Source organism: Miniopterus natalensis, chromosome 2 (genome assembly GCF_054644295.1).
Source record: "Miniopterus natalensis isolate mMinNat1 chromosome 2, mMinNat1.hap1, whole genome shotgun sequence".
Classification (NCBI taxonomy): Eukaryota; Metazoa; Chordata; class Mammalia; order Chiroptera; family Miniopteridae; genus Miniopterus; species Miniopterus natalensis.
In genome coordinates this window covers 7,589,580-7,617,299 of record NC_142082.1, presented here as the reverse complement: position 1 = coordinate 7,617,299, position 27,720 = coordinate 7,589,580, and the positions used below count along the sequence as shown (strand labels likewise).

At 44.2% G+C, this 27,720-nt stretch overlaps 2 protein-coding genes across 6 annotated transcripts in view; one reads left to right on the top strand and one right to left on the bottom strand.

Annotated features, from left to right (window-relative positions):
- Positions 1-5,461, bottom strand: part of PRIMPOL (primase and DNA directed polymerase) — a 35,152-nt gene extending 29,691 nt beyond the window's left edge. The window contains exons 1-3 of one of the 5 annotated variants that reach the window (XM_016211282.2): positions 5,275-5,461; positions 3,651-3,756; positions 1,482-1,720 (exon numbers count right to left, since the gene is read on the bottom strand). In XM_016211282.2, the coding sequence (XP_016066768.2) occupies positions 1,482-1,673 (192 nt within the window). In that variant the 5' untranslated portion in view covers positions 1,674-1,720; positions 3,651-3,756; positions 5,275-5,461. Of the gene's footprint in view, positions 1-1,481; positions 1,721-3,650; positions 4,612-5,274 lie in introns of those variants that run through there. The other 4 variants (XM_016211281.2, XM_016211284.2, XM_016211283.2 and 1 more) reach the window with 4 other exon arrangements.
- Positions 5,462-7,137: 1,676 nt separating this feature from the next.
- CASP3 (caspase 3) lies at positions 7,138-21,099 on the top strand. The gene is made up of 7 exons (XM_087814080.1): positions 7,138-7,200; positions 12,979-13,045; positions 15,017-15,141; positions 18,194-18,322; positions 18,676-18,851; positions 19,132-19,252; positions 20,384-21,099. Exons 2-7 carry the CDS (start codon positions 12,993-12,995, stop codon positions 20,611-20,613), a joined length of 834 nt encoding a protein of 277 aa, XP_087670206.1. The 5' UTR covers positions 7,138-7,200; positions 12,979-12,992; the 3' UTR covers positions 20,614-21,099.
- The last annotated feature ends 6,621 nt before the right edge of the window (positions 21,100-27,720 follow it).

The window sequence follows — 27,720 nt, the reverse complement described above, 5'->3', positions numbered from 1 at the left end:
GAATTTGGTTTACACAGAATGAGCATAACAAGTGTTGCTTGTATTTCCTGCACTATTCTGATACGAGCTAAGTGAGCTTCTCCCTACTAGGCAAAGAAGGGACCTTTCCCTAAAAACGTTTATCACTGAGATTTTATATAGCATCAGTGATCAGAACCACAATGTTTATACTAGATTTCATATATGTATCTTTTCATTATAGTTGACCTCTGAACAACGCAGGAGTTAGGGGTGCTGACCCCCACATAGTCAATCTGTGTATAACTTTTGACTCCCCCAAAACTTAACAACCAATAGCCTGCTGCTGACCAGAAGTACCCTAACACAAGCAAAAAAGATTACGACTAGCTGTACTGAGATACTCACTTTACTGTGGTGACCTAGAACCACACCCGTAATATCTGAGGTCTGCCTGTCTTATATACTGTATTCTTACCCATAAAGTAAGCTGGCAAAAAGGAAACGTTATTGGGAAAACTATGAGGATGAGAAAACACATTTACATTATATGTTGAAAAAAAACAGGAGCGCCCGGCCGGGCGTGGCTCAGCGGTTAAGCATCGACCTAGGATCCAGGCGATCAGGGTTCGATTCCTGGTCAAGGCACATGCCGGGGTTGTGGGCTGCAGCTGATCAATGACTCTCTCATCATTGATGTTTCTGTCTCTCTCTCTCCCTCTCCTTTCCCCTCTCTGAAATCAATAAAGATATATTTTAAAAAAAACACAACAGGAGCAAGTGAGCCCACACAAGTCAAACCTGTTGTTCAAGGGTCAACTGGACTTTGGAGTCCCCATAATGCTCCTAAAACAAATGATGTGCAAAACACATCCGAGTCTGGCTACTTTGAGCAGCACAACCCTTGCGAGGCTAGCAGGTAGCAAGAAGTACTTCCTCCTGCTTGCCCGATGTGCTGGAAGTTGCTAAGATAAATCCACTGCACAGCTCCAAAGCACAAAAGGAGAGAGGAGGGTGCGTGCACGGGAGCTCTGGTGCTGACTCACGTAAGTTCTGGAGCTTGCTGAGTCTGAGCTGTACTATTTGAGACATTTGCATTTCCTAGTGCTTAAATTCGATTCTCCTTTTCCTAATTTTGTCCTTAAAAATCTCATGCTCTACTCATTCATTTCCTTGTATTTCTGTACTGTTTTAGTTTTACTCTTAAAATCTCAGTCATTCCATTACTTTTTAGTCCACAAACATAGTCACTCTTCCTCCAAGCATTTTCATTTAAATGTTATTACAATTTATTAAAACTAATTGGCATTAGATATTTAGATAAAACTAATTGGCATTCTTTTTCATTATTAATATAAGCTAAATGGCTCATGATTCATGGGGATATTTTTCCTAAATCATGTAATCATAAGATCGCAATTAAATTCTTTTGGTAGATATGTGGCCTAAAATAAAGAAAATGGTATTTTTTTTAGAAATCTTAAGTTACAGTAGCTAAAAAAAAAAGGAGATGAAAAAATTACCTCTTTACAGCTTTGAACAAAACTGAAAGCTTGACTTTGCCGAGGAAATAGTTTCCAAACAGAGGGTGGTTCCTCCAGCTTTGACAGCCTGGGTCTGTACACTGAGGACAGGGGTTTTCTTTCATAGCGGGCCGCTCTTTCTTCAATTAGCTTCAGCTTCGCTTCCCAATTTCTCTTCATTGGTTCAGACATATGGGGAGACTAAATTCTATCCCAGGTAAGATTTCCATCAATTACCACTAAAACAAACAAACAACAAACAAACAAGGACATCAGTGTCTTTGTTTATAATACACAAAAAATGTAGACACACTTTGAATGATTATAAAGTCAGTGTTTATGAACATACAGTTCATTTTCAAAATTTAAAAGAATCTACAAAAATGAATATTTTTTTTGTCAATGTCTTTTTTCAAACTGATGACTGTTCTGGTCCAGGCATTGCTGATAACGCGAAGCAATGGACTTGCAAATATCAAGAATCATTTCGTTTGGTGTTTGTGTGCCCTCAATCTGTCGACTGTGCTGGTTTTGTACCATAAACTTTATCTTTTATGTATCCCCATTAAAAAAAAGTCTAGTGGAACTTTAGGATAAATTTTCCTTGTTCAAAGCTTAGTCTGGCTCCACCCATTATTTCAAATCAGTTAAACCTGAAAAGGAGTGAAAATTGAGTTATCAGCTATTAAAGTGTGTGTATATTTTTTTGGGACACCCTGTATTTTGTTTGGTAAAACTTCAAAACTCATTTCCTAGTCTGCTTTGTATTTTACGTTTGCATGAAGTTTTCATGTAAATGAGAGAAGAGCTGGTTATCAGAAACCTTTAGATCCTGGTGCTTCCATCTGTGCTAAGGTTTTGGACAAGTTAATGAAGCTCCCTGAATCTTACTCAGCTGCAAAATGGGAATCAACATCTTTTTGAATACTTTATGTAGTTACCTTGAGGATAAATATGAAAGACATATGAAAATGTTTTATAAATTACAAGGTCTCATGTAGATGTGTTTTTGTATCAGTATGGTTTTCATTATAACCATTTTATTGCATCAACGGCTATCCACCTTCCCCAACTGACGCTACTCCCTTGGCATCATTCTTGTGCTATTGTTTGTTAGTGTAGGGTTCATGTCTAGGCACCCCTGTGCAGTTCTTGCCTCCCTCTTCCTGTTTTTGTTCATTGCTCTTATGTCTCAACACAATTGTTAGTTGGGAGGATAACTCAGTGTATGAATGTGAATTAAAATATTGGCTAGTTTTGCTTTGGGATGTCTATAGTAATTGCAAATATGATTTAAAAAAGGAATTAATAAATCTTTACTTATGTCTGCTAATTTAATGGCTGTATTTTGTGATAAGTCGATGTGAATGACTGTATTATAACTCTTGTTTATTAATGACATTTGTTTTTGTTTGCATACAATGCTTTCATGTTAGCCACACCAAGGTAAGGAGGCCAGGAGATATTTTTCCAGTTTGGGATTATGGTTTACCTATAAAAGAAAAGGGATAGGTTTTTAGAAGGGGTATGTGTGTGGGGGTGGGGAGAGGTCCATTGTAGATTAAAAAATGGCTACAAATTCTTTGCTATTCTTCTCATCAAGAGATGCCACCTAAGCACATTGCCATGCTCACTCTGGGCTTGGCCATGACTTGCTTTGGCCATGCTACATCAACAAATGTAAAGCAAACAGAGGTTTAATAAGTGCTTTTGCATTAGATTTGATTATCTCAGGGTCCCTCCTTGAAATGCTATAACTCTAGCCTCAAAGAGAATAAAAGGCTGTGGAGGAAAAGCAAAGTTCCTGAGCAAACAGCCAGCACCCACTGTCAAGTTGTGTGAATCAGGCCATTTTGGGTGATCCGCCATTATGAGAATCCAATGCGAGTGAGCCCAAGTAAGTTCAGACCTCACAAAGAACTGCCCAGTCGGCCTACAGAACTGTAAGAAAAAACTTGTTTTTTAAAGCCAGTAAGTTTTGGCCTGGTTTTACACAGAAATAGATAATTGACATAGTTTCCCTCTTCATTAATATCATCTATAACATAATTTATCTATGTAGAAAACAGATATATTACTTTTTTAAGTGAAATAATAATATATGCTAAAGCATTTGAGGGTAAAATTCCTCTTTACCTTGGGCAGTGTCTTTTCAGTACTTGTACTTACCACGCTGATCAATATTCTCTTGAATTTTAGCAGAAAACACTGAGACAACGCAAATTCACTGGCAAATAATATATGCATTCCATGGAATAAAAAAATAGAAATCACCCTAAAAGATTAAGAGAGGGTAGGAATGTCATCAATGGTTAAAAAAAAAAAAAAAGACATTATACAGATTCCAAATCTGACTTCAAACATAACAGACCTAAGATTCTTCTCTCAAAGTTACGGCTAATCTACATGAAAATTTTAAATTATAAGCCAAGAAACAGAAATATAATTCTAAAGGTATCAACATAAATTTCATAAAAGATATGCTTAGAAAAGGAATGTAATTTCATTGGATATGTTAGGCCTTCATGTTCTTTGCAGTTTGAAAATTTTAACAGCTGGGTGGTGGGTTAGAAGACAACTGGGGCTTGGACTGTCCCAGCAGGACGGCTGAAGGACAAAAGCAAAGCCGTGGAGAGCAGAGTGCAACTGGTGCTCTGGTTTCCGACTGTCATGTTCCTCATTCCCACCCCATGGGAGAGCCATTTCAGAAACGCTTTTAATTCCTGGTGGGGAAAGAGTTCTGTTTTTCTTTTATATAATTGTATGGCAAAACCCCTTTTCATATAGAGACCATAACTACTTTTGTTAACAGTTCCCAAATTCCAAAGAAAAATATTTGTTGTATTTTAAAATAGCAGGCTTTAAGAGCTCTATTATTTATTTATAAACATTGTGCCAGAATTTTTATTTAACCATGTTTGATACTGATTTTACAACTAAAGGTGGTCAGGCTAGAAAAAAAGGCTACCTTACTCTAAAAGGATTAGCTGACCAGTGGGAGAAGGGGCAGTGGGGAGAGAGGTGGAGAGATGACTCAGACGGAAAGCTAAACAGCCCTGGTTTCCCCAGGTTTATGCTTAGACTTGCCCAGCTATGGCACTTGATGGCCACAGAGGAACAGCTGGAATAGGGGGCGCATGCTTCATGATTACTGGCTTCTGGGGAGATCTGAAGCCTGCCTTGCCATGGCTCTCCCTAACCCAGCTTTCCTGGTTTCTTTGTTTGACTGTTTTTGTCTGATCACCAGTCAATTCTTATTCCCCAGCTCCACTTTTCCCTTTGCCCCAAGAACAGATACATCAGTATTTTATGTTTTCTGACATGTATGTTCTAGTATTTAGTAATGTTCTGGTATTTCACAATGTTTGAATATAACCCTTTTATGGCTTCTTTGGAATATATTTATGCTATTTCTCCCACCGCTAAACTATTCAAAATAAAGTATGTGATTAAAATCCACTTGCAGTAATATTATTATATACATTTACTTTCCAGATGAATAACACCTTAAGAAATTAAGTAAAACTGACTGAATTTTGGTTCCCCCCCACTTCAGTCGCTCTGCCTGTCTGTGCTTGAACAGACATAACGCCTATTTAAATTTCCCAAAAGTCTCCTACAAGGGGTAAGGCATATCGTCCATTTCCAGTTCCCCCTTCCCACTATCCGCACAGGATCTCCCACTCAAAAAGCCTCACTCTGCCAGACTCATCCCCCTGAAATCCAGTCTCAAAACTCTGCATAGAGACGCACTAATGACTCAGAGCATGGACCAGTTCACATCTTGGTTCACCTCGGGAAGCTGCCCGGCTTCTTTCTTGTTCAGCCCTCTCACCAGGTGAAGGACAATGACCACTGGCTCTGGCCCCTCGCCCAGGTCTCGCTCAGGAGCTGGCCTCGCCAGCCTTTGCCAGTGTCTCCCCTTCAAGGGCCAGATCAAGCGTTGCCACCCGTGAGACGCTGTGTACAAAGAAATACCGACTCAGAACTCTGACAGTGCCTCCAGCCAACTGTTTTGATACAAAGTTTCTCTAGACCAAGTAGATTAGTATAATTTGCAAGAAAACAGAAAACTGCTGCTGCTGCTGCTTTGACTGGAGCATCGTTTCGGTAAGAAAGGTTAGCACAGAGGGAGCCGGGCACGGCAGAGGGATACACACCGGCGCCTTCCGTGCGAAGCACGGGACGCTGAACCACTGTTAGGGGTGGGGGTGGGTCCAGTTCTTCAGTTTTATTGCAGCAAAACAACAAAACAAAACAACAGTGTCCAACATTGGTCCCCCCCACCTGGGAGAGATCTAGAAAGGCCTACGTTTGATTCCTGGGGTCCTACAGGAACACTCCTGCCCACCCCCCTTTTTCTTCTCCCTACGGCTTTTCAGACAGAGGGAGGGAGAGAGAGACACATCGATGTGCCCTCCACAGGGATCGAACCCGGGACCGGGGCCCCGGGGCCGACGCTGCAACCACCGCGCCAGGCCGGCCAGGGCTCGCTCGCTCCCCAGGAGCCGGCCGCTGAGCCCCGGTGAGTCTGGGTGGGCCTGGGGTTCCCGCCGCCGGGGGTCGTCGAAAGAACAAAGAAAATGTGTGAAAAGGCCCGAGCGCGGGGCAAGCACGCGGCGAACGGCGGCTGCAGCTATAGGACGCGCGTTTGTGCTGGGAACCCCGGCCCTCACTTGCGCCCCAATAAGCCACAGCAGTGCTGGGCGCCGCGGGTTCCGGACACGGGGTCCCTGAGGGGTCGGAAGGTCAAGAACTCCTGGAAACTTGACCCTGAACTCCGCCGACGGCGCCAGGACGTCCTGCGGCCGAAACGAGTTGGAGCCCACGCAGAGGCCTGGGAGGCGTGCGAGACGCGAAGCGCCGGGCGCGGCGGGCAGCTCGGGCCGACCCGGCCCCCCGAGGGGAAGCGCGGGGGGCGGCGGGGAGCTCGGGCCGACCCGGCCCCCTGAGGGGAAGCGCGGGGGGCGGCGGGGAGCTCGGGCCGACCCGGCCCCCTGAGGGGAAGCGCGGGGGGCGGCGGGCGGCGGGGAGCTCGGGCCGACCCGGCCCCCTGAGGGGAAGCGCGGGGGGCGGCGGGCGGCGGGGAGCTCGGGCCGACCCGGCCCCCTGAGGGAAGCGCGAGGGGCGGCGGGCGGCGGGCGGCGGGGAGCTCGGGCCGACCCGGCCCCCTGAGGGGAAACGCGGGGGGCGGCGGGGAGCTCGGGCCGACCCGGCCCCCTGAGGGGAAGCGCGGGGGGCGGCGGGCGGCGGGGAGCTCGGGCCGACCCGGCCCCCTGAGGGGAAGCGCGGGGGGCGGCGGGGAGCTCGGGCCGACCCGGCCCTCTGAGGGGAAGCGCGGGAGCCGGGGCGGGTCGCGCTCCGCTCCCCTCCTCCCCGAGCTCCGCCCGGGCACCGCCGCCCGGGACTCCCTCCCCTCCGCCCCCGGGGCCCGACGCCGCCTTCGGGGCCCCGGCGTTTACCTGCAGACACCCGCTCCCCGGGCAGAAGGCCCAGCGCCACCCGCAGCCGCGGCCTCCCCGAGGCCAGTTCCCGCCTTCAAACCGCGCGCGGGGGCGCGGCGTCCGGGGCGTCCTGGCGGGGAGCTCGCGGGCCAATGAGAGGGCGGGGGCGGGGCGGGGCGGGTGACGTGTTGGTTGCGAGCGGACCGACAGCACCGAGCTCCGGCTCTGGGTCGCGGGCGCGGAAACTGAGCTCGGGCGGCGCTGGGTGGAGGCTGGTGAGTGCGGTCCTGGTCCCGGCTCCCGCGGGCCGCTAGCCCGGGCCCGCTCCCGCCGTCTTTCTCCGGCACGCGCCGGGCCTGCGGCTGCTCCGGGTGGCGGGGAGATGGGCACCGGCCTTTCGTTTCGCCACGACGGAGGGGGCGGTGGCGAGCGCGGATGCCGGCGGAGCAAGACTCCCTGCTGGGGGTGGGGGGCGCGGGGCCGGGCTGCGGACGCCGAGCCGGGGGCGCGGGAGGCCGGGCGGGTGATGGAACAGCCGGGCCTGGAGCGGCCAGGCCGGTGGGGGGGGCGGGGCGGGGCGGGCGCCGAGGCCCGGTAACCGGGGGCTGGGCCCTGGAGCGGGATGCCTGGGAAGCGAGGGCGGCCGCGCCGCGGCGTGAGGTGGGGGCGGGGCGCGGGCCCCGGACGTCGGACGGGAGACGATGCCCGGAGGGCAGGAGGCGGGGGCGCGGGCGCGGGCCCTGGCCTCTGCTGCCCTCTCCGTCTTGGGCTTCTGTTTCCCCGCCTTGACTGCGTGACTCAGTTTTCCAGAGAAGGAGTTTGAAGCCTGGACCTGCAGTTCCTCCTCGGGCCTCGCGAATCCTTACCCCCCCCCCCCCGCCGTGGGATTTTGTATCCAAGGCCAAGGTTCCCCGGGAGCCGCTCCCCAGGCCACGCTGCCCAGCTGTGCCTGTCGCCCCCCTGCGGCGTTTCCTGCGGGCTCTTCCCTCCGTAGCTGCTGCTTTCCTTGTGACAGAACCAGCCTCCTCAGGGGTCTCCCAGCTGCTCTGCGGGTTAGCCACCACCGGGAGCCCTGCTTCCAGCTCCTCTGCACCTCGCCCGTCTGTTTACAGCACAGGCTGAGGGATCTTTACAAAATAAAAACCTAGAAAGCCGTTCTTTGGCCCTTATGATAAACGCAGTCCCTTAACGTGGTTAACAAAGGCAATCCCAGGTTGGCTCCCTGGTCCCCTTCCCTGCCTTACCTTTTATTATAGCACCTTTTCACTTTCTGCATAGCCTTGCAGATCTTAATGCCTGTTCTCTGCTTGACACACTTGCATTCCCTCGCTCCCGCCATCACATCACGTTTGCTTGAGGAACTCTGATTTATGTTTCTCTTCTCACTAAACACTCCGGAGTTGTTTTCCTTTTGCACGTGTCACTCCCTAAGAAGAAAAAAAGCATACCCTTTGCAGTTGCTTGTGTACTGCCTTCCCTGCTAGCTTGTAAGCAAACCCCAGGAGTGACTGTGTTTATCTTGTTGTTACCTTGTTGCTCCTTACTGCCTTTCCCCAGGCCCTGGCACAAGTGATAATTATGCCCTATCCAGAAAAAAATAAAGTGTTTCAGGATTACTTAGCAAATTCTAATGAAAAGATGTGGATTAGAAAGGAATGGTAGGGGTGAAATACGGAGTTGCTGTTGCAGTGGGGGTGTGCAAGATAGTAACAGGTGCTAAGCCAGGTGGTTAAACCCGCCTGAATCAAAGTGTGCACAGCCAGTTTGGTTTTGCTTTGCTCTTTTGCAAAAGACGGCTGTTGAAAGTTATAATGTTTTAGTGAATGGATGAACAATTTATTAGAGTTTGGCAATAAAACCTGTTCACAGTAAAAAAAGAAATGAAACACTGTACCTAACTTAATCAGATTTGCTTTCACTATCTTGAAAAAAGGCCTCGCCTCCTGCCATTTTAAAAGACTGACATGTTACCTGATAAGGACTCTTACAATGCTTCTTTGCTGTTTTGCTTTCAAACCTAATATAACACAGTCTCCTACTGCTTCATCCCCCTTCTGATAGAAAGCAGTCTCTATTTTCATGAATGGCATTCAGTCGATTCTGGAGGCTAGATTAGTTTCTTAAGCTCTGCCTCAAAGATGGGAAGCACTGGTGTTTGTAGGCCTAAGAAAGATGTGGGAATTCTTAGACTGTTAGATACTGTTTTGTACACATTAAATATTAAACAAATACAAATGTAATGGAGGGGAATAGGGAATAGGTCCTCTGTAGTCAGAGGACCTGAGGCCAGGTCCCAAGGGCTACACTTACTAGCTCATCCATAAATTAGGCATAAGTAATACACAAACCTCATGAGGTTGTTTTGAGTATAAAATGAGTTATCTGTGACAGTGCTTTGTAAATCTCTGTAAAGTTGTTTCTCTGCCTATTTTGTCCTTGCCTTCAAATTGCTAACAGAGTGTCTCAGTTAGGGAAAAGTAAGGTAACGTTATCTGATACAAACTTGACCCAGCCTGGCCTCTGCCTTGTTGAGCCACTTTTGAATACTAGTGAGCGTAGGTGTAAGTCCCACACAGAGATAGGATCTTTGTTTCTTCCATTACTTGATGCACTCAGGGTTTACTACAGTACTATTATGGAACACATGAATCAGTACTACTGACACTAACTTTTCTCAGCTTTAAACCTTCTCTAGAAGGCAGGATTTATTTAATCAGGTGGTTGTAAGCCTGAATCTGCTTCTACAGAAGAGTGGTTCTCCGTGGGAGGGAGGAGGCCGTATAGGTTATGTGCAATTTTTATGAAAGGTATCCGAGACCCTTCACTCTGCCTGTACATCATACAACTTATTTAGGTCTGCAATTACTTTCCCATTTCTCCTTTTGTCCCTTCAAAGATACTATCTTAGGACTCAGGTGAGGGGAAGACAGACCCCTTGCAAGGCTCATGGCTTTGAATAGTGGGGAGCACTCCAGTCTGTCTTTTTGGTTTTTGTTTCTTTGCCACAACTGAACTTAATTTTGTTGTATTTAATCTTATTTGCCAACAGTGTGTTTTCACCTTGAATACAAAATAAATATTAAAAGACCAACTCTACCAGGTCCAGTGACAATATCCAGTTTTGGTGCTTCTTATAAGTCCCCAAAGAAATTCAGAAACCAGATAGGAAACAATTTCAACAAAACCTCTAGCACGTTATAGCTGGAGTCTCATCCAAACCACTGTGAAGTGTATGTTTTTTCTGTTTCACTTACTAAATCTGAAGATGTGACTGCTTTTGAGACTTTGTACTCTGACAGATATACAGTCCTGGTGGTTTTCAGGTTCTTTGGCAGAGGTATGGTCTTCCCAGAAGCCATCCTCAAAAGGCTTTGCTTTTCCTGCAGAGGCAAGTGGAGATTTGAAAATATGTCTTCATGACTTACACTGACTGCCTCACGTGAAAGTAGTTATTTTACTTTTTGAAGTAAATTTCCCAGAGGCATCAGAAACAGCATAACCATCATTTCTGTTTTCTTCGTTAATCCAGGTAGGCCTACTCTGCTATTTCCATGTCTCTGCAGTCGGTTTCTGTCATGTTACTTACACTCTTCGTGTCATCCTAATTAGAGCTCCTAGGCTACGAATTTTTGTTTCCTTCCCTGAGAGTATTGATAGGGTTACCCTTTCTGTATATGACTGAGCTGTGTGGAAGGGTGGGAATCTGCCCCTCATTGCAGATCCTGGTCTGCATCCTGCCTCTGCCGCTTAAAAGTTACTTAATTGCTCCAAGCCTCAGTCTACTGACCTATAAAGTGGGGGTCATTATGCCTCAGCGTGGTTGAAAAGACTAACCAGAAATACATAAAAAGTAATACATACATAAAAGGACCTCTTACCCGAGTCTTGCCGTGTGAGCTGGCAGTGAGAGGAACTGCTGTTACCTAATAACACTGGAGTCACACATGCACTGTAATTTTGGGGGGCCTTTTCTTTGGCTAACCATTTTGGTAAATCTTATAATGTGGTTTTTGGGTGTTTTTTTAAGTATTCATATTTATGGAGGTGATTCAAAAGTGGGTTAGCTGCGTAGGAATCAAACTGGTTATACTAATTTAATATTTCATCTTGAAATCTCTACCATTTTAATACCAGGGGTGGCTGTTTGTTTTCCCAAAATTTTACTCTAACTTCATGTTGAAATTTTAATTTTAGCAATTAACTTTATTCCTCTTCTTAACTCTGCAGGTGATTTATTCTGCTTTGCTTATTATTGCATTAGTTTTGAAGATCTGATCCTTGTAGCTTCAGTGCTAAGTGTTAAGGGGATCTAGGAACTAGAGGAGTTTCTAAGACCTGAGCTCCTGTTGATGTCTCATCTCAGTCGGTATACTTAGAACTTCTCCGGGACCTAATACATGCCTTGAAATTTTATTTATTATCACCAGCAGCCTGAATTGATGGAAATCATTACGTACATCAGTACAGCAAGAAACAAACAGTGTTAAGTAATTGCTGTGCCAGGATATATTTTTAAACCTCTATTGTATATTTTCCTATTTCTGCTTTGTCACATGAAAATGTTCTAAGAACTTAAACTCTGGTTATCATTGAGGGTGTTAAATTTTTCCTTGGGGGGATAATTTTTTATCTTTCTAAGATGAGCTCACCATCCCCAGAACCATATGTGTGCAGCCGGGCATTAGCTAATGGGTGTGAGGTAATGCTGAGTCTGACACTAGGTTCTGCAGGAAGCAGGGCTCTGCTCCCAAGAGTGGAGCTGGCGCTTTCATGTGGGACAAGCAGATGGTGACAATTAGAGAGCAAATGTGCACGTGTCTGATGCATTGAGGATTTTATTTACCACATATAATCTTTTAATAGTATATGAGGGTCGACTGATACTGTTGCAACATATATTGCTCAGATACTAATAGTGAAGGAACGAAATACATTATAGTGTTTGCTCCTGAAAAATTCTTCTCAAATAATGTTTTTAAATCCTATTCCGAAAGAATTCATTTTTTTTTTAATTTCAGCCACCAACTACCTTACTGAAACAAAACTATGTCGTCTCTAATATCAGAAAGTAGAGATGGCACCCCCATAAAATCAGATAATCCCTGAGATGCCTGTAGACAGTGCCCGCCAGTCACCACACTGAAATTATATATAGTAATTTCTTTTACCCATTTCCAAATCTTAGACCGTTTTCCCTGGCAGTCCCCACTATACCCATGACCTTAAGCCAGTGGTCTTCTGCCCTCCTCCGAACTGACCTCTTGGCAAGGGTTTTAGCAGCGGAGCCCTCCTCGGAAGACTGCAGGCTGTGGTGCAGCTCGCGGCCGGCCCGCCCTGCGCCCGCCACTGCTCCGGAGTCTCCCGAGTTCCAGCCTCGTAACCACGCCGGGGCGCTGCTCAGCCCTAGTTCAGGCCACCCCATCACCTGCAGGACGGTTGCAGAGGCTTCACTGGCCTGTGTGCCTCTGCGCCAGCCGTGCGGTTGCCTCTCTTCCCCGGCAGCCAGGGGAAGGCTCGCTGCCTCCGCTCAAAGCGCCCGCGGCTTCTCCGGGAGATGGACCGGCCGCGCCCTGCTCCCCGCGCCTCCGCCCCGCGCCCGCGGGCCCTGCTCCCCGCGCCTCCGCCCCGCGCCGCCGCGCTGGCCTTGCTGCGCCGGGAGCGCAGCACAGTCGGGACCCTGCCCTCGCTGGGCCTTCCCGGCAAGCACAGCCTCTCGCAGCCGCATGTCACTTAGGTCTCGCTGTACGGGTCGCTCAGAGGTGGCTTCCCGCCACCGGGGCTCCCGCAGCCCCCGCCGCGGCCTCTCTCCCTGAACCCTGCCCCTTTCTTCGTAGCCCGGTCCCCCTGCGGTCAGCCCGCGCCCGCTCTGGGGGATGGGGTACAGCACGGCTTTGCGCAGGTGGGCCCGCAGGACGCGGGGCCGAGCGGCAGCCTAGCGTGGGGACGCCCGCGCCATGTGTCCATCTGGAGAAACAGCCCCGGGAAGGGTTCGTGTGATGCAGTAGTGTGACGGCGACCGATCCTCACTAACTTCTGTTTCCCTTATATTCCAGTAATAAACGTCTCCATGGAGAACACTGAAAACTCCGTGGACTCAAAGTCCGTGAAAAGCTCGGAAACGTGAGTGTTTCAGGGGGGATCCCTACGTTGTGCGAGAAGGGCGGGCGCCGCAGGCTGGGGGGGGGGCTGCTGGAGCACGGCTGGCGGGCCAGCGACCAGCTCACTTCTGCCCCACAGCTGGCGGCTTCGCCGTGTTGGCCCAGCCCCGCGGGCCCCCCTGTGAAGTAAAGATTCGCGGGAACTTGGGTGAGACCCACGCGCGCCCGTGGGAGCGGGGCCTTGCAGGGGCGCAGGGCCCCAAAGCCTCTGCATCCGCGCCGCCTGAGCCGCGCTGCGCGGTGGGAGCTTCGTGGTTGGGGAGTTTTTTGGCCTTTTGTTTACTCACGAGTTTGAGTTTGAAGACGAAAGGAGGTGCCAGTTCCCAGGCTGCGGGGAACTGCCAGCTTGCAGGTTACCGGTTTTACCTTTCCTTGGCGGTCTTGCTGTTTGGGATGCTCTGTGCACTAAGGCTTCCAGTACCCAGCAGACAGAAAGGAAAAAGATAAAACGCCAGCACTCTTCATTTAATTCACATCTGTTACTATCCATTTGGGGTCTCTCGTGACACTTTTAATTCTAAAAGTTTATTTCTGAGACCTAGTGTTATTATTCTGGACCATTCAAGGAAACACAGACTAATTCTAGGACTGAACAGTAGTAATACTGTGAATAGGTTACCAATGAGAAGTAGCTATGGTTATTTAGCAAAGGAATTTTCCTAGAAATTAAACTTTGAAATATGACCTTGTTTTAGAGGGTGTTTTTTTTAATCCATTTAAAGTGATTTACACATTTTCATATCTTTTTATATTATACAGAACATAACTTAATAGCAAATTGCATGGGAGCCCAAAGTAGATTTAGGTCTGTATTGATCCTATGATAAGTTATCATGTCCCTAAGCTTTTTGAGTCTCTGCTCTTTATCAGGCATGGCCCCTCCCAGTCTGGCTATTTTGTTATTGCCCATAGAGGAGCACCTACCTCTTCAGGGGGCAGCAGGAGGTGGTGGGGAATTACAGTTCCTCGATTCATTATCTGTATGACCTTCAACAAGTCACTCAGCTTTCAGAATTTTAATTTTCTTATCCTTAAAATGTGGGGGGGTCTTCACCTTCAGTGAAATATAATAGTTTGTTTCCGACATTGACTTCTTTAATTTACAATTTACTGTTCTAATATTTTCCCAACAACTTTTTTAGACTTGTGTATAATGTGAAATGCTCTTACAGTGCAGAGTACATAGACTGTAGATACCAGTGTTTTTCTGTTCCTAAACCTGTTATTTCCTGGTCTGTGCTCTAGATCAGAGGTCAGGCTTGCACTCTCTTTTGGTCAGGTTTTATTGGAACATAGTCACACTCGTTTTTTTTTTAAATATTGCCCTGGGCTACTTTCACCAGCTGAATGGAGTAGCTGCCAGAGACACTGTGGTCGGCCCTTTTGAGGAAAAGTTTACTGATCCTGGCCTAGAAAACAGGGGTTTTTGGATAAGTGGCCTTCAGACAAGTATTTTCAGTTATTTACAATAGTAAGTCTATGTATTAAGAAATTATTAATTTGTTCAGCTCATAGGTTTTAAGGAACAATTTAGGAATTGTGATAAATATTGTGCTTTGACTCATATTTGCCTTTTGTTGGTTTATCATTTCAGTATGATTTTTAAGATCTACTCTTACCTTGAAAGATAAACTATTTCACAGACTTACAAGAAATTTTTAAAGCGTAAGATGTATTTGATGAAGTTTTAATAAAATTTAGAGGAAAACATGAAGTATAGAGATAAAAGCTTTCAACCTTGGCTCTGACACAGTATCTGCATGACCATCAGCACGTTACTTAGCCTCATGGTGGTCATTTCCTTTTCTGTGAAATGGATTCTACAAATGTTAACTGTTCTTAATGTGTTATAAAGTTGTATTAATGTTATAAAGTTGTAAAACAGCCACATTGGTCATTTCTACCGTTGTAAACTTGTTTGATTTCCAAACAGAAAGCCCTTTCATGGCAGCAAATCAATGGACTCTGGAATATCCTTGGACAATAGTTACAAAATGGATTATCCTGAAATGGGTTTATGTATAATAATCAATAATAAGAACTTTCATAAAAGTACTGGTATGTATCATAACACAATTTTTAACTCTTCCAATATTTGTACCATTTACATTTGGTATAATAGAACAAATTGTATTGATGTTATTAACCTATGACACCAAATATTCATGAAGTAGAGATAGAGCAGGACTCTCCAGGTTCTACAATACAAGTGAACTCTTAATCTTCTGCCATCATCAGAACCTCTCCCAACAGCTAGCCTCCTACCTGAGTGTCCGCCTTCAGCCCCACTTCTCTGTGACCGGTGCTGCTTAATCCTTCTGTGCCCTCTTTTATGCTAGTGAAAGGATCACAGCAAATAGTAAGTAGTAGTACTTTTCCTTTCCTGGAACTGCAGGGTACCTCACAGGTGCTGTCTCATCTAGTTTTTACAACAACCCTAAAAAGTAACCCCTCTGAGATGCTGAAAGATTAAACTCCCTGTGGAGTCCCCCAGGTAGTTTAGTGGCAGAGCTGGCCTCAGCTTCGTGTGCCTGGCCCGGGCGCTCTGAGCCAGCCTCTGTGATGCTTCACTCCTGTGTCTTCCTGCGCTCCATTGACAGACTCTGCATCTTAATGGGACCTTTCTTTTGCCCTGCTTCCTCTTCAGCTTTGATCTGATTTTTGTCTCCTTCCCCAAATTTTGAAAGCTTGTACTTTAAGCTTGCCAACTTCGCTTCCCTCCAATCCCCTTAAACCTGTTTTTACTGTTTTCCTTCTCTAACACTCTACTGGGCCTCCTTTTAGGGTCCCATGGCATGATCACCAGATCCCTTCCTCAGCCTCTACTATGTACGATTTGGATCTAATGATACCTTTCAGAATTTTTTTAGAGAATATAAAAAACAAAATTCCTCACAATCCTAAAACGCTAACATTGTGATGTGTTGCTTGACATTTTTTCCTTGACAGTTTCTTTCAAACGTTAATTTTATTCATAATATGCAAGCAATATTGTATCCTGCTTGTTTCACTTAATATAAGCATTTTTTGTGTTGCCAAATAATTTTTGTATCTATTATTTTAGTGATTATATAATATTCACTTGATTTGCTTAATTAACCATAAGAATAAACCTTTTTGGCTATTTACCCAATTTTTTCATCTTTGAGTTGATGCTCTGATAATTCTTTAAAATGGCATATTAATCATATTAGAGTTAATTTTTATTTAAAGAAACTAGAGGCAGCAGATCTAATTTAGGAGACCAGAGTGGTGGTGAATATGGCAGGAAGTTAGATCACACTGCAAAGAGAAGCGGGATTTGGTGTTAGATTATCTATAGAAGTGAGGGGAGAGCAGTGGGAAATGGATGTCTAAATCTGAATGGCACCGTTTTATTGCCTTTATTGGCTATAAATTGAGATACCACCTTTAGTTATTAGATGTTGTGCCTCATATTGCTAATAATGATTCCTCTTTCTATGGAATTTTATGATGAACCTATGCTTTAAAAAAATAAGAGAAAGATTGTCATTCTCTAAAAAATACTTAGCCCAGTAGTCATACAGTCATCGATACCTTACACATTTAGGTTTTAGCACCTAATTGGTCATTTCTTTCTTTTTCTGATGCAGAATATTAAGTGGTTTTTACTGTATATCTGTGCACATGCCTGACTTTAGCCTTAGTGAGCTGCTTTTCTGCTTTAAGATTTCAGGGTCAGGTTTTCACAACAATCTCTCACAGCCTGGTGTTTTCTGTTCTACCACTAAGTGCCCACAAACCAGGACCAGAATTCAGTCACCTTGTCACACAGCTGCATGTCCTTAGCCTTTCCAATGGTAAAACCTTGAGAAAATTAGCCCTGGCCAGTGTGGCTCCATTGGTTGGGCGTCATCCCAGGCACTGAAAGGTTGCAGGTTCAGTTACTGGTCAGGGCACATGCTCGGGTTGTGGGTTCAATCTCCCTGGTAGGGGGTGTGCAGAAGGTAGCCAGTCGATATTTCACTTTCACATAGATGTTTCTCTCTCTCTAAGAATCTTAAAACAAAACGTTGGAGAAATTATAAAAATAATATATACCCATAATAGAAATTTCAGAATTTACAGATTAGCCAAAGAAAAAAATTTAAAATCAATCATAATCACACTACTCAGAAATAATATTTTGGAGATACACACATTTATTCTTTTCTCTATTCATGCACCTTAATTTTACTCAATTCTAAGGTGTATTCCCCCTAACACTAGCATTTTTAACCTGAGTGCCTGGTGGAATCAAACTTTACATTTACAGGGAAGGGACTATAGAGAAGTGATAAAAGCCTAGGACCCCCGGGAGAGGTCTGTCACTAACTTTGTTACTTTGGACAAGTTCCTGGTGTTAGATTAGCCATAGGAGTGAGGAAAGAGCAGTGCACTCCATGCCCTACATCTGTACAAATGAACCCAGTCATAGCTGTCTCATGTGGTGGGAAGGAAAAAGGAGACGTCCCATAGCAGGGTGCCGATGAACAATATTCATTGGTAGTGGTTTGTGGGTTTGTTTGTTTTTTCCTGAAAAGGCATTGTGAAAGTAGCCATGTATCTTCAAATGGTGAGGAACACAATTTCTTTGTAAAATCAAAGAAACCCAGTTCCTCTGAATGTGTGAAATGTGTGTATTGTTAGACAGATATAATTTTTTCTTAAACAAAAGTGGGATCCTACTGTTTTCTAGTCTTTTTTAAAAAATTACCGTTTCCCATGGCAAAATTTTGTCTACAAAAATTTTAATGGCAGCATAGTATTCCATTATATAAATGAATCATAACTTAGTTAACCAAGCCCCTTCTTAGGATTTTACGTTGTTTCTGTTTTCACTGTGTAGGCAGCCGTGAAAGGTGCCCTTGGGACCGGAACACGCTGCACCTGCTTACATTATGCTCCTGCGGTAGCTTACGTCACCAAGTGTGTCGTGTGCTAAGGAATTTAAAAAACTATGTCACTGTGATGATAATTGAATTTTCTTAGCATTTGAAAGGAAAGATCTATTGTTGATTGTGTGAATCATTGAATAGTTCATTTCATTTCAGAGCAGTTAATCTTTTTAAAAAAAAATACAATTCAAAGTAATTTTTTCTGTTCCAAGGAATGGCAGCTCGGTCTGGCACAGACGTAGATGCAGCAAACCTCAGGGAAACGTTCAGGAACTTAAAATACGAAGTCAGGAACAAAAATGATCTTACCTGTGAAGAAATTGTGGAATTGATGTGCAGTGGTAAGAAATAATTAAAAGAATGACCCTCATTGTCCACTGTTATCTAACGACAATTTTATTGTCCAAGGTCTAGCTGTAATCATACATACGATAATAAAATGTAAGAATCACAGAACTATACTGTCCACAATCCAACTTATATATCTTATATAAGTAAGCTAAGAGCTCTTCCTGCCAGCTCTCTGAAAGGGTTTGAGGTATGTTGCTCTGTCCCCAGTTGGGTTTAGATGATCCCTTAGTTCTAGTCTCAGATTTCTTTATCTTATCCCCATATTGTATATATGAGATTGTTGAATAAAGTTGTGTTGGTTTTTTTGTTTATTTGTTTCTCTTATTTGTAAACACTTTTCCAGTTTCTAAAGAAGACCACAGCAAAAGGAGCAGTTTCATCTGCGTGCTTCTGAGCCATGGCGAAGAAGGAATAATTTTTGGAACAAATGGACCTGTTGACCTGAGAAAATTAGCAGGTTTTTTCAGAGGAGATTATTGTAGAAGTCTAGCTGGAAAACCTAAACTTTTCATTATTCAGGTAACATATAGCTGACAACTAGGCTATTGAGGGTGCATTGGGGATTAACTCACTCAATTGAGGATTAGCCAAAGGATTTTCCCCTGAAGCTGCTGAACTATTGTTATCCGTTGTTCATTTTAACTACCACTAGGAGATATAGAATACATTTTCATTTTAGACTTGCATCAAAAAGATTCTGCATAATTAACATCAACTTTTACATAGCCTTTACATTTCTTATAAATCAGTTACGTGTGCACACATTTAAAAAAATAAACGTTTCATCTCTAACCTCTAGGCCTGCCGAGGAACAGAGCTGGACTGCGGTGTTGAGACCGACAGCAGTGTTGATGATGACATGGCCTGTCAGAAGATCCCAGTGGAGGCAGACTTCCTGTATGCGTACTCCACAGCGCCGGGTAAGAAAGCCGCAGGCCCTGAGTGGTATGCAGAACTTTTAAACAGTGGCGAGTGTGTTCCAGAGGCTGTCAAGATTTTGATATCCATAAAAATTAGCTAAATCATCTGTATTTTAGGGTACCTTAACCATAGAGAGGCTCAGAAAATGTTTTTTAGCCAAGTTTGGCTGGAAAATATATAAGAAAGCAACTTACACAGTGTCATTCATGAACTTAATATCAGATAGGATACTGTATTGTAATACACCCAACTCAGGGCTTCACCCACTTCTTGGAATAGGGAAGAGGTGTGTTTTCCAGGAATTCTTCGGAAGATGGGAAATAAAAAAGATAAATATGAATAGCACATGAGGGGTTAGAAGTGAAATGAGGGAAGATAAATGATACATGGCTAGGTTATTAGCCTCCACTGTTTTGCATTTGTGTTGCACATCTAGCGTGTAATTAACATGAGCATACAATTGTGTATTTACAACCAACTTAGGATGTCACAGTTTGGAAATACAGGATAAATGTATTTTTAAACAGTGCTACATTTTCAAATATGCTCAATATGATTTTATTTTTAACTTCTAGGCATCTTTCCAAGTAAAGTACTTCTAAATTAAAAGTAGGGGATCCAATAGTCAGTCTGTAAAAAGTACAATAAGTACACTATTTTCCCACTGTGGACTTTAATACTCTGTAATGTGTTTATTACACTTCATTCGGATGCCCTGTAGACAAATTTAGGACACGGAGATGTGTGTACATACATGGCAGTTTATTCCTTGGATAAGCCCGTAGTCTGAGTGTAACACCGCGCTCCCCGTAACTATCCTTTTGTTTCTCTGCCTGCGTGTTCAGCTGTTCTTCCCCTTTGCGGGGGAGCCCAGGAAGCAGAACTCTCAGCAACCCAATGGTGAAGTTCATCCACACTGTTTTTTCTTGTCGAAAGCAGTGGTGTGCGCACAAGACATTTCTGTTTTTGTTTTCTTCCCCCGGCATCATTTCCTGACACTGAGTGTGTCATCTGCTTGTTTTCTCTCTGTGGCTACTAATTCCAGCGGAAGTTCATGCTTGCTTTACCTCGATGGTTCCATATGTATAGAACCCGACACCCATGGTACTGGGCTGTGCTTTGCCTTGCAGGCTACTATTCCTGGCGGAACTCCAAGGAGGGGTCCTGGTTCATCCAGTCGCTCTGCGCCGTGCTGAAGCTGTACGCGCACAAGCTGGAGCTCATGCACATCCTTACTCGGGTCAACCGGAAGGTAGCCATGGAGTTCGAGTCTTTCTCCCACGACTCGACTTTTCATGCGAAGAAACAGATTCCCTGCATTGTGTCCATGCTCACAAAAGAACTGTATTTTTATCACTAAAGAAATGTATGATTTTTTTTTTTTAGTTTGTACACCAGGTGAGGAAAGTTACATTGATCCTGTACTTCCCCTCACTTAAGTCTGGTCTGGAACTCCGGCTGCTGCCTTGGACTCAGAGTCGGGTAGTTAAGAAACTGAATTGAACTGAATTAGGAACAAATAAATGGTAGTACAGTTATGAGAGAGACTGATTGTAAATGAACAACTCCCATAATTAGCAAGTTTTAGTGGCACTATGCTATGAATTTTCAAGTAATTATGGAGAAAGTTAAAATTGCAGTAATGAATTTCAGTGATACTGATGTACTCTCATTTAAGAATATACATTTTAGTTTTTGTCAGACTGTAGGAATGATGGCAGAATAATGTATGATGTTGGAATAATGTATCCTAAAATTTAGAGAGTTGTGTGCATCGTCAAAGGCGTGAAGACCTGGACTTTAGAATTGATATTTGGAGATAAATTAGCTGTTTTTAGGTCATTTATCTGAGTGTGTGGCTTTGTGATGTTTATCCTGAGCATGTATTTGTTGTAAAAAAATCATGTTTATTGAAAAAGAAACTAAATATTGTACTTGGAAGTGTGACCAATCTAAGTTGACACTTTTAAGGTTAAATGTGTCCTCACTGGAGGGAGACAGAGTTAGAACTCTAAGGTGCTATAAGGCAGCTCATCTACCAGCAGATGTATCCTGGTTTGTCCCTATGCAATCTGAAGAGCTGTTAGGTAATAACCTCAAACTGTTGATCAAACTGGTAGCATCATGAATTGAAATTCCATGGGAGCATACTAAAATATAGCTTAAGTGATAAACAGTGAACTTTAGGGAAGACATAATAACTCAGTCGGCTGGGCACTTTGTCATTACAGCGTGGTTTGGACCTAAGCATAGATATAGCCTAGCCCATGTGATGAAGGCAGGACCACAAGCTCTGGCTTTAGGAAAGGACCGCTAGTTTCTCCTATGTACCACTATGCATGGAGACTGTCCCCAAGGCAGGACTCTCTGAGAAAGTGAACCAAATCAGAAACTTATGAAATGGAAACTTTCCAAAGATGGTGAGAGTCACAGTAAAAACCATAGTCCCCTTTTAGTAAAATGTTTAAGCATGTTCTTTTCTGCTGGAGTTTATGATCAAAGAAAAATGATACTGTTTTAATTATATACTGTTCTCTGAAATGAAAGGACTGTAACACATAGGACTGGACAATCATCCAGTCTTCCCCACCTTGGTGCACAGGGAAACGGAAGGCTGGAGAGGAGCAGCGCAGCCCGGCGCCGGACGCTGCCTCCAGCCTCCTGGCTCAAGGCAGCAATGCCCACCACAGTGTCCCCTGTCCTGGCTTTCATCCTGACATTTCATGTGAGCTTTCTTTTGCACAAAGAAAGAAACTCGCATTTATAAGTGACAGCTATTTTTTTTTTTACTATGTAACTTTTTCTAAGTAAACAAACCATGTAACTGTATCTTAAAGTGTGTTCCTATGTGACAATTTTGTAAAGATTTGTTATGAATTTTTATTTCAAAATATCAATTCTAACAAAATTACCAACACGTTCAAGTGTCTTTTGTTGTTTCCGTTGTGCTACTAATCAAAGTTAAAATATTTTTAAACTAATAGCTTAAACTGGAAGGGCCAAAGAGGCTGCTACAGGACCCTGTAAGCACATAGTTTGAGATGGTAGCAAATTACCCAGTTGGATAAGCAGATGTCTGCTCTTCCTGGGCCCTCGCAGAAGGCCCTGTTCCCAAAATGACTATGATGCCAGGAAGGATACTGGGTTTGCAGAAACCACAGTCCCTTAATATGAGCATCTTTTTGTTTGCTTTGTGAAAGTAACAGTAGAAAGGATATTGCTGAAATGGAACATTTTCCACCACATAAATTTTAAATATGACTAATGGGGGAGGAGAGGATAGAACTAGGGGATCTGCAAGAAACCATTGCACCGATGGCCACCTCTGGTGGTAGTGTGACAGGTAGAACGGTCCCTTTTTATTGTATGTACATAGAAAATGAATATAAGAAAGTGTGAACATGGTTGTTTTAAATTTCTTCCATTCTATAATGAATCAGTATTACTTTTAAGGTAGAAAAATAATTAAATTCTCCTGATTGGGAGGGAATAGGAGACTCCTGTTTCCAAGGAGTAGAGGGAGCGTGAATAACTTAAGACTCTTACAGCAATAGTTCTGTAATGTGTTGAAAAAATCAAGCCCATTCTAATGTCTGTGCTATATAAGAAGTGTTAGATATTAAAAATAAAAAGACCAATAGCTCAGTAGAAAAATAGACCAGGACATGAACAGGCAGTTCACAGAAAAAGACCAAGTGTCCCTTACACTCAGGTAAAGAGCTTAATCTCCATCATAATAACAGAAATGCAAATTGAACCTGTAGGATGCGGCACTGTCTCCAGGTTGATAGTGCCAGAATTGAGCTGAATTGTAGGACACCCAGCTGGTGTCCAAGAACTGCTCGGTGGTATGGGAGGAAATGTTGAAATTGATGTCAGAATCTGAGTCCTTGATCTGGCATTTGGGAGGCGCTACTGGAGTCGTTACAATACAATTCTACTTGCCAATTGAAATAAATGTGTACTCTTAAAAATGTTCTTCCCTGAGAAGACTTGGGCAGTGAGAAGCAGCTTGGCTGGAAATGGCGTAGAATTGTCTCTTAACAGAAATGCTGTTACCAAGACTTTTCCTTGTGCCTCATTTCCATGTCATCATCAATGGCGATTTGCCAGAACTTTCCATAGAGAAAATGAAGAGTCCAATTTAAGTCTTGTCTTTTCAGGTTTATCTGACATTTAAGTTGATCCCGAGCAAGAGAGCAAGCTGAATATTGATGTGGGAGCCCACTGCATGGACAGATCAGAAATAATAGATACAGATTCAAATCAAAAGCAAGCATGTGGTGGTAGGAGTGGGGATGTCTGGCTCCCAGTCTCTGTTAGGCTACTCATAGTAGAGCGATCTTGGCGAAATTATGACTTTTTGTTCCCAAGTGTCCACATTTGTAAAGTCAAAGGATTTGTAAGGACTGTCAGTGCTAACATTGTGTATGAAAGTCATCACTTTGCGCACGTCTAGAGACTTCACAGCTCTCCACCTTGTCGGGCTGTAGTTTCTCAAACTTCAGCATGCATCTGATGACCATGTTAGAAATGAGAACTTTTAACAGGGCTCCCGGCTCAGATTCTGCTTCAGTAGGTAAAAGACAGGGCCCAGGAAACTTTGTGCGTAACACACATTTCACATGATTCTCATGTTTTTATTCCCAGGATCTCACTCGGAGGACACTGCTTGGGGGGGGGGGGTGTCTCTTTAATTGTCCTCCGTCTTACCCATGAACCAAACGAGAGGAAAGCCTTGGCCAACAGCTTTCCTGCTATCTCTTCTCTCAACTCAGGTTTGGACTTTAAACTTGCGTCTCCCTTTTGCTCCTACTCTAAAGATGTATTTCCAGTTCTGTGACTAAGGACTTATCTCAGTACCAGTAGGCGGCATATACAGGGATCCTTCTCAGTAGCTGAAAATAACTGGCCAGAGCAGAAGCAACCAGGTAAGCACGGAGAACAGAGGAAGCCGTAGTGGGAGATGGCAGAGGTGATCCAGGCTTGGAGGCCCAGGAGGTGGCGGCAAGGGAGATGCAGGAAGGAGACAAAACCTAGTCTGTGATATATCCATGTCTAATGCCATCTAACAGTCTTCTAAGTGAGTTTACGACAATGTTTCCAGATCCTATTGTTCATTTATACTTTTTCTTTCTAGGCCTTCAAGTTTTCCAAAGCTTTTAAAGTTATAAAACTAACCGAAGATTCTGCTCAAAACCTTAATATTTATATCTCCAATTTTAATCAGAACATAATAGAGTCAAGAGCACCACGCAGACATAGTAGTTCCTTGTTTCCAGCCAGTGCTGCTGCGTCTATCTGCTGTGCCTCCGTAGCCCTTGTTGCTGATGCAAATTGAGGTGGAGAGGACTGAAAAGTAAAATTTGCAAGGGATGTCAGGGATGTCTTTCCTTCCCTAAAATGGGGGCAATAATATTTTCCTTCCAGTATAGGAGTGACATGAGAATTTTTAAAAGTTATAAAACTAACTTGGAAAAGTTGTCTTAACAAATTAAAACACTGTAGAACCATGGTAGGTTATTCTAGGTATCCATCCGTTTGCTGTCATTGTAAATGTCAGTAGAACTAGGGAAACTATTTACTTACGAAGACAAATAGCTCTCCAATTTGTGACCCCCATTCTAGTGGTTTTAAATATTTACTCATGTAATTCTCTTATCAACCTTATGAGGTGTCCCCAGTTTTCAGAGGGGGAGACAGTGAAGTAAGCTGACCACAGATACAGTGCAGTAAGTGGCAGGGACAGGATCTGAACCCAGGAGTTTGTTTGTAAGATCTACTCACTTAACGACTATGCTGAGCTACCTTGAGAGCCTCCTTGACTATAGCAGCCATGTCAGCAGGATTAGCCCTAAGTGTGCAGACAATCCCTGGAGAATTTAACGTTTTCATTCTATAAATATTTCTTGTTTACATTTTCTTTGCCAGGCATTGTGCAAGATGCTAGGACTATAGAGATATGCTCTTGAGAGTTGGTGGGAGAGTTGGGTGGTATAAACAGGGAACAACTGATAGGCTACTTCCCTGTCCTTTCAGGTCAATAAGAGTAAGATGAGTCCAAAGAAAATTCCAGAACCCCTACCTTATCCTAAGTAACCTTTTAAAGGGCTAGCCTCCTAAACTGTACCTATTTATTTGTCAAAAAAAGAAAGCAAAGGAAACCTGGATGACTCAGTAGCTTAACAAATAGAAACTATTCTGGCCAATTCTAAATCAGGTCAACTGGTAGGTATTGGTATGCCCTGCTTCCCACAGACAACAGAAGTTCCAGGCCAAGCTCAGTCAGCTTGCTCAGCTTTTTAGGGACTGTCCTTAACACCCTTGTGGGACATACCTGGGACAGCTTGTTCTGGAAGGAATGCCTCAGGCCCAATGACCTTAGAGCCTTTTCTATGGCTACTGTGATGGAGAGGGCACCTTGGGAGCTTCCCTTTCAGGGTTCCAAGCAGGAAACAGGGCACCAGTCCCTTCTGATTTGCAGAACCCAAGTCCAAGGGGCTGAAGAGTAGGGCCCCTTCTCTGAGGCCCAACCAGTGACCCACTCTGGTCCTCTCCTCCCCAGGTCACCTTCCTCCCCCAAACCAGAGGACTTTGACTTAGTAGCAGGGATGGGGGAAGGGAAGAAGCCGATCAGCCTTCTCTTCCAAGGTCTCATGAGACTCCGAGTTCCAGCCTAGCCTTAACATGGGGTAACAGTCAGTAGACGCCTGGTGATTCAGCTCTTGATTCACTTGAAAACTGGCCAGGTGGTTTCTCTTCTTGCTACATTAACATATTCTACAGAATCATCGCAAAAATTCCAGAACCGCACCCCGAAAGAATATTGTCCTGGGAAATGTTTTGCCCTGGAATGAGCATCTCTTACCATCTCAGACCCTTTCCATTCTCTGTCCTGCAGACATCTTAACACCATAACGTGCATCAGGAGGAATGCAGGTTGCATGCGGCCTGAGATCTGATTTGAGAAATGCTGTCAATGTAGATATGGGGAAACCAAGGCTTAGGACCAACTCCTCGGGCCCTCTGCTCTGGGCCTCTTGCAGTACGCCTGAATTTGTCTTGACTAACATGTCCATGGGCTTGTTGAGCCTGGCTGTCAAAGAAGAAACGTATCAGTTGAGTAGGATCCTAGCAGGTGATCTAATGCATATGTTACAACTAGAAAATGGAAAAAATAACTGGCCAGTGTTGGATGGGTCAAGGCATTTCCCAGATAAAACTTAATTTCCTGCATTACTGTAAAGAGAACAATATTGGTAAAAATTCTTTTCAAATTAATTGAATTTGAATTAATAGACTTAATTGAGGAATTTTTTTGCATGTAGCCTTTTTTCATTTGCACTGAAAAAAAATTTTAATATTAATAGGCTCCATGAGACAAACCACATTTTGAAAGTAAATAACTTACAAGTGTTTCAAAGCCTATTAGGATTAAAACAGCTACAAATTTATCTTGTTCGTACTTCCTACCCAGATTACTGATCTCTGACTGGCCTGCTGGTCTCTCCTGCCCCCAGCCCTCTAAGTGATGTTCACATCTCTTTCAGGCTAAACTTCTAAATGACACTGGGCAGTGTTAATTTTCCTTAGAGAAGGATTCCCCAAGCCGACAAATACTGGGGTTAGGCCTGAGACAGACTTGTTGGGTTCCAAACCCAGAATTCAAAAGTCAAATGGGAAGTTTGGTTCTCAGGGGTGGGGGTGGGAAGACCCCAGATCTGGCCTGACCCAGCCCTCTGGAGCAAGGGAATTGAAAGAGCCAAAAAGGGCTAGGTTTAGTAAAAAGTGCCACTGGCTGAGCCTAGCACTGAAGCCACAGTGGCTTTGGAGGGATCCTCGCCAGTGCTGGTAGCAGGGACCAGAGCCAGAGCCCAAGGCTATGGCGTTATCAGAATCCTGCACTGCTTCCTGTAATGCAAAATTGGACAGCTACTTGGGAAACCAAATTGTCCATTTCCTTTGAAGTTGAATATCCACTTACGTGGGAGCCGGTCATTCTACTCCCAAGTGTTCATTCAAGAGGAAAGAAAATATCTGTCCACCAGAAGTGAACACATGACTGTTCACAGCACCTTTATTCATAGTGACCTGAAATGGAAACCGCAGTGTGCACCAAGAGGTGAGTGGGTACACAAATTGGTCTGTACATTACTGTCTTCTGTGGCTATTGTGTGGCTAGATCTCTCATACAAACCTTTGCTATTCCTCATTCTCAGAGTGGACTCTTGATTTAAAAAAAAAATAACCAGTCTTCTCTGACAACCCTACATTCAGCGGGGGAATACTTAGCAGACTGTCAGGGTGACTTTGTCCCCGGTTATCTCTTGCACTCCCTAGATGGCCACTTGGTATTGCCAAAGCATTTACACCCACTTGCTACTAACTTAACTCCTGGCCCGGCACTCAGGAAGAGAGAAGGAATTCTAAGAACAATTAGACATGATGACATGTTCCGCAATGTTAC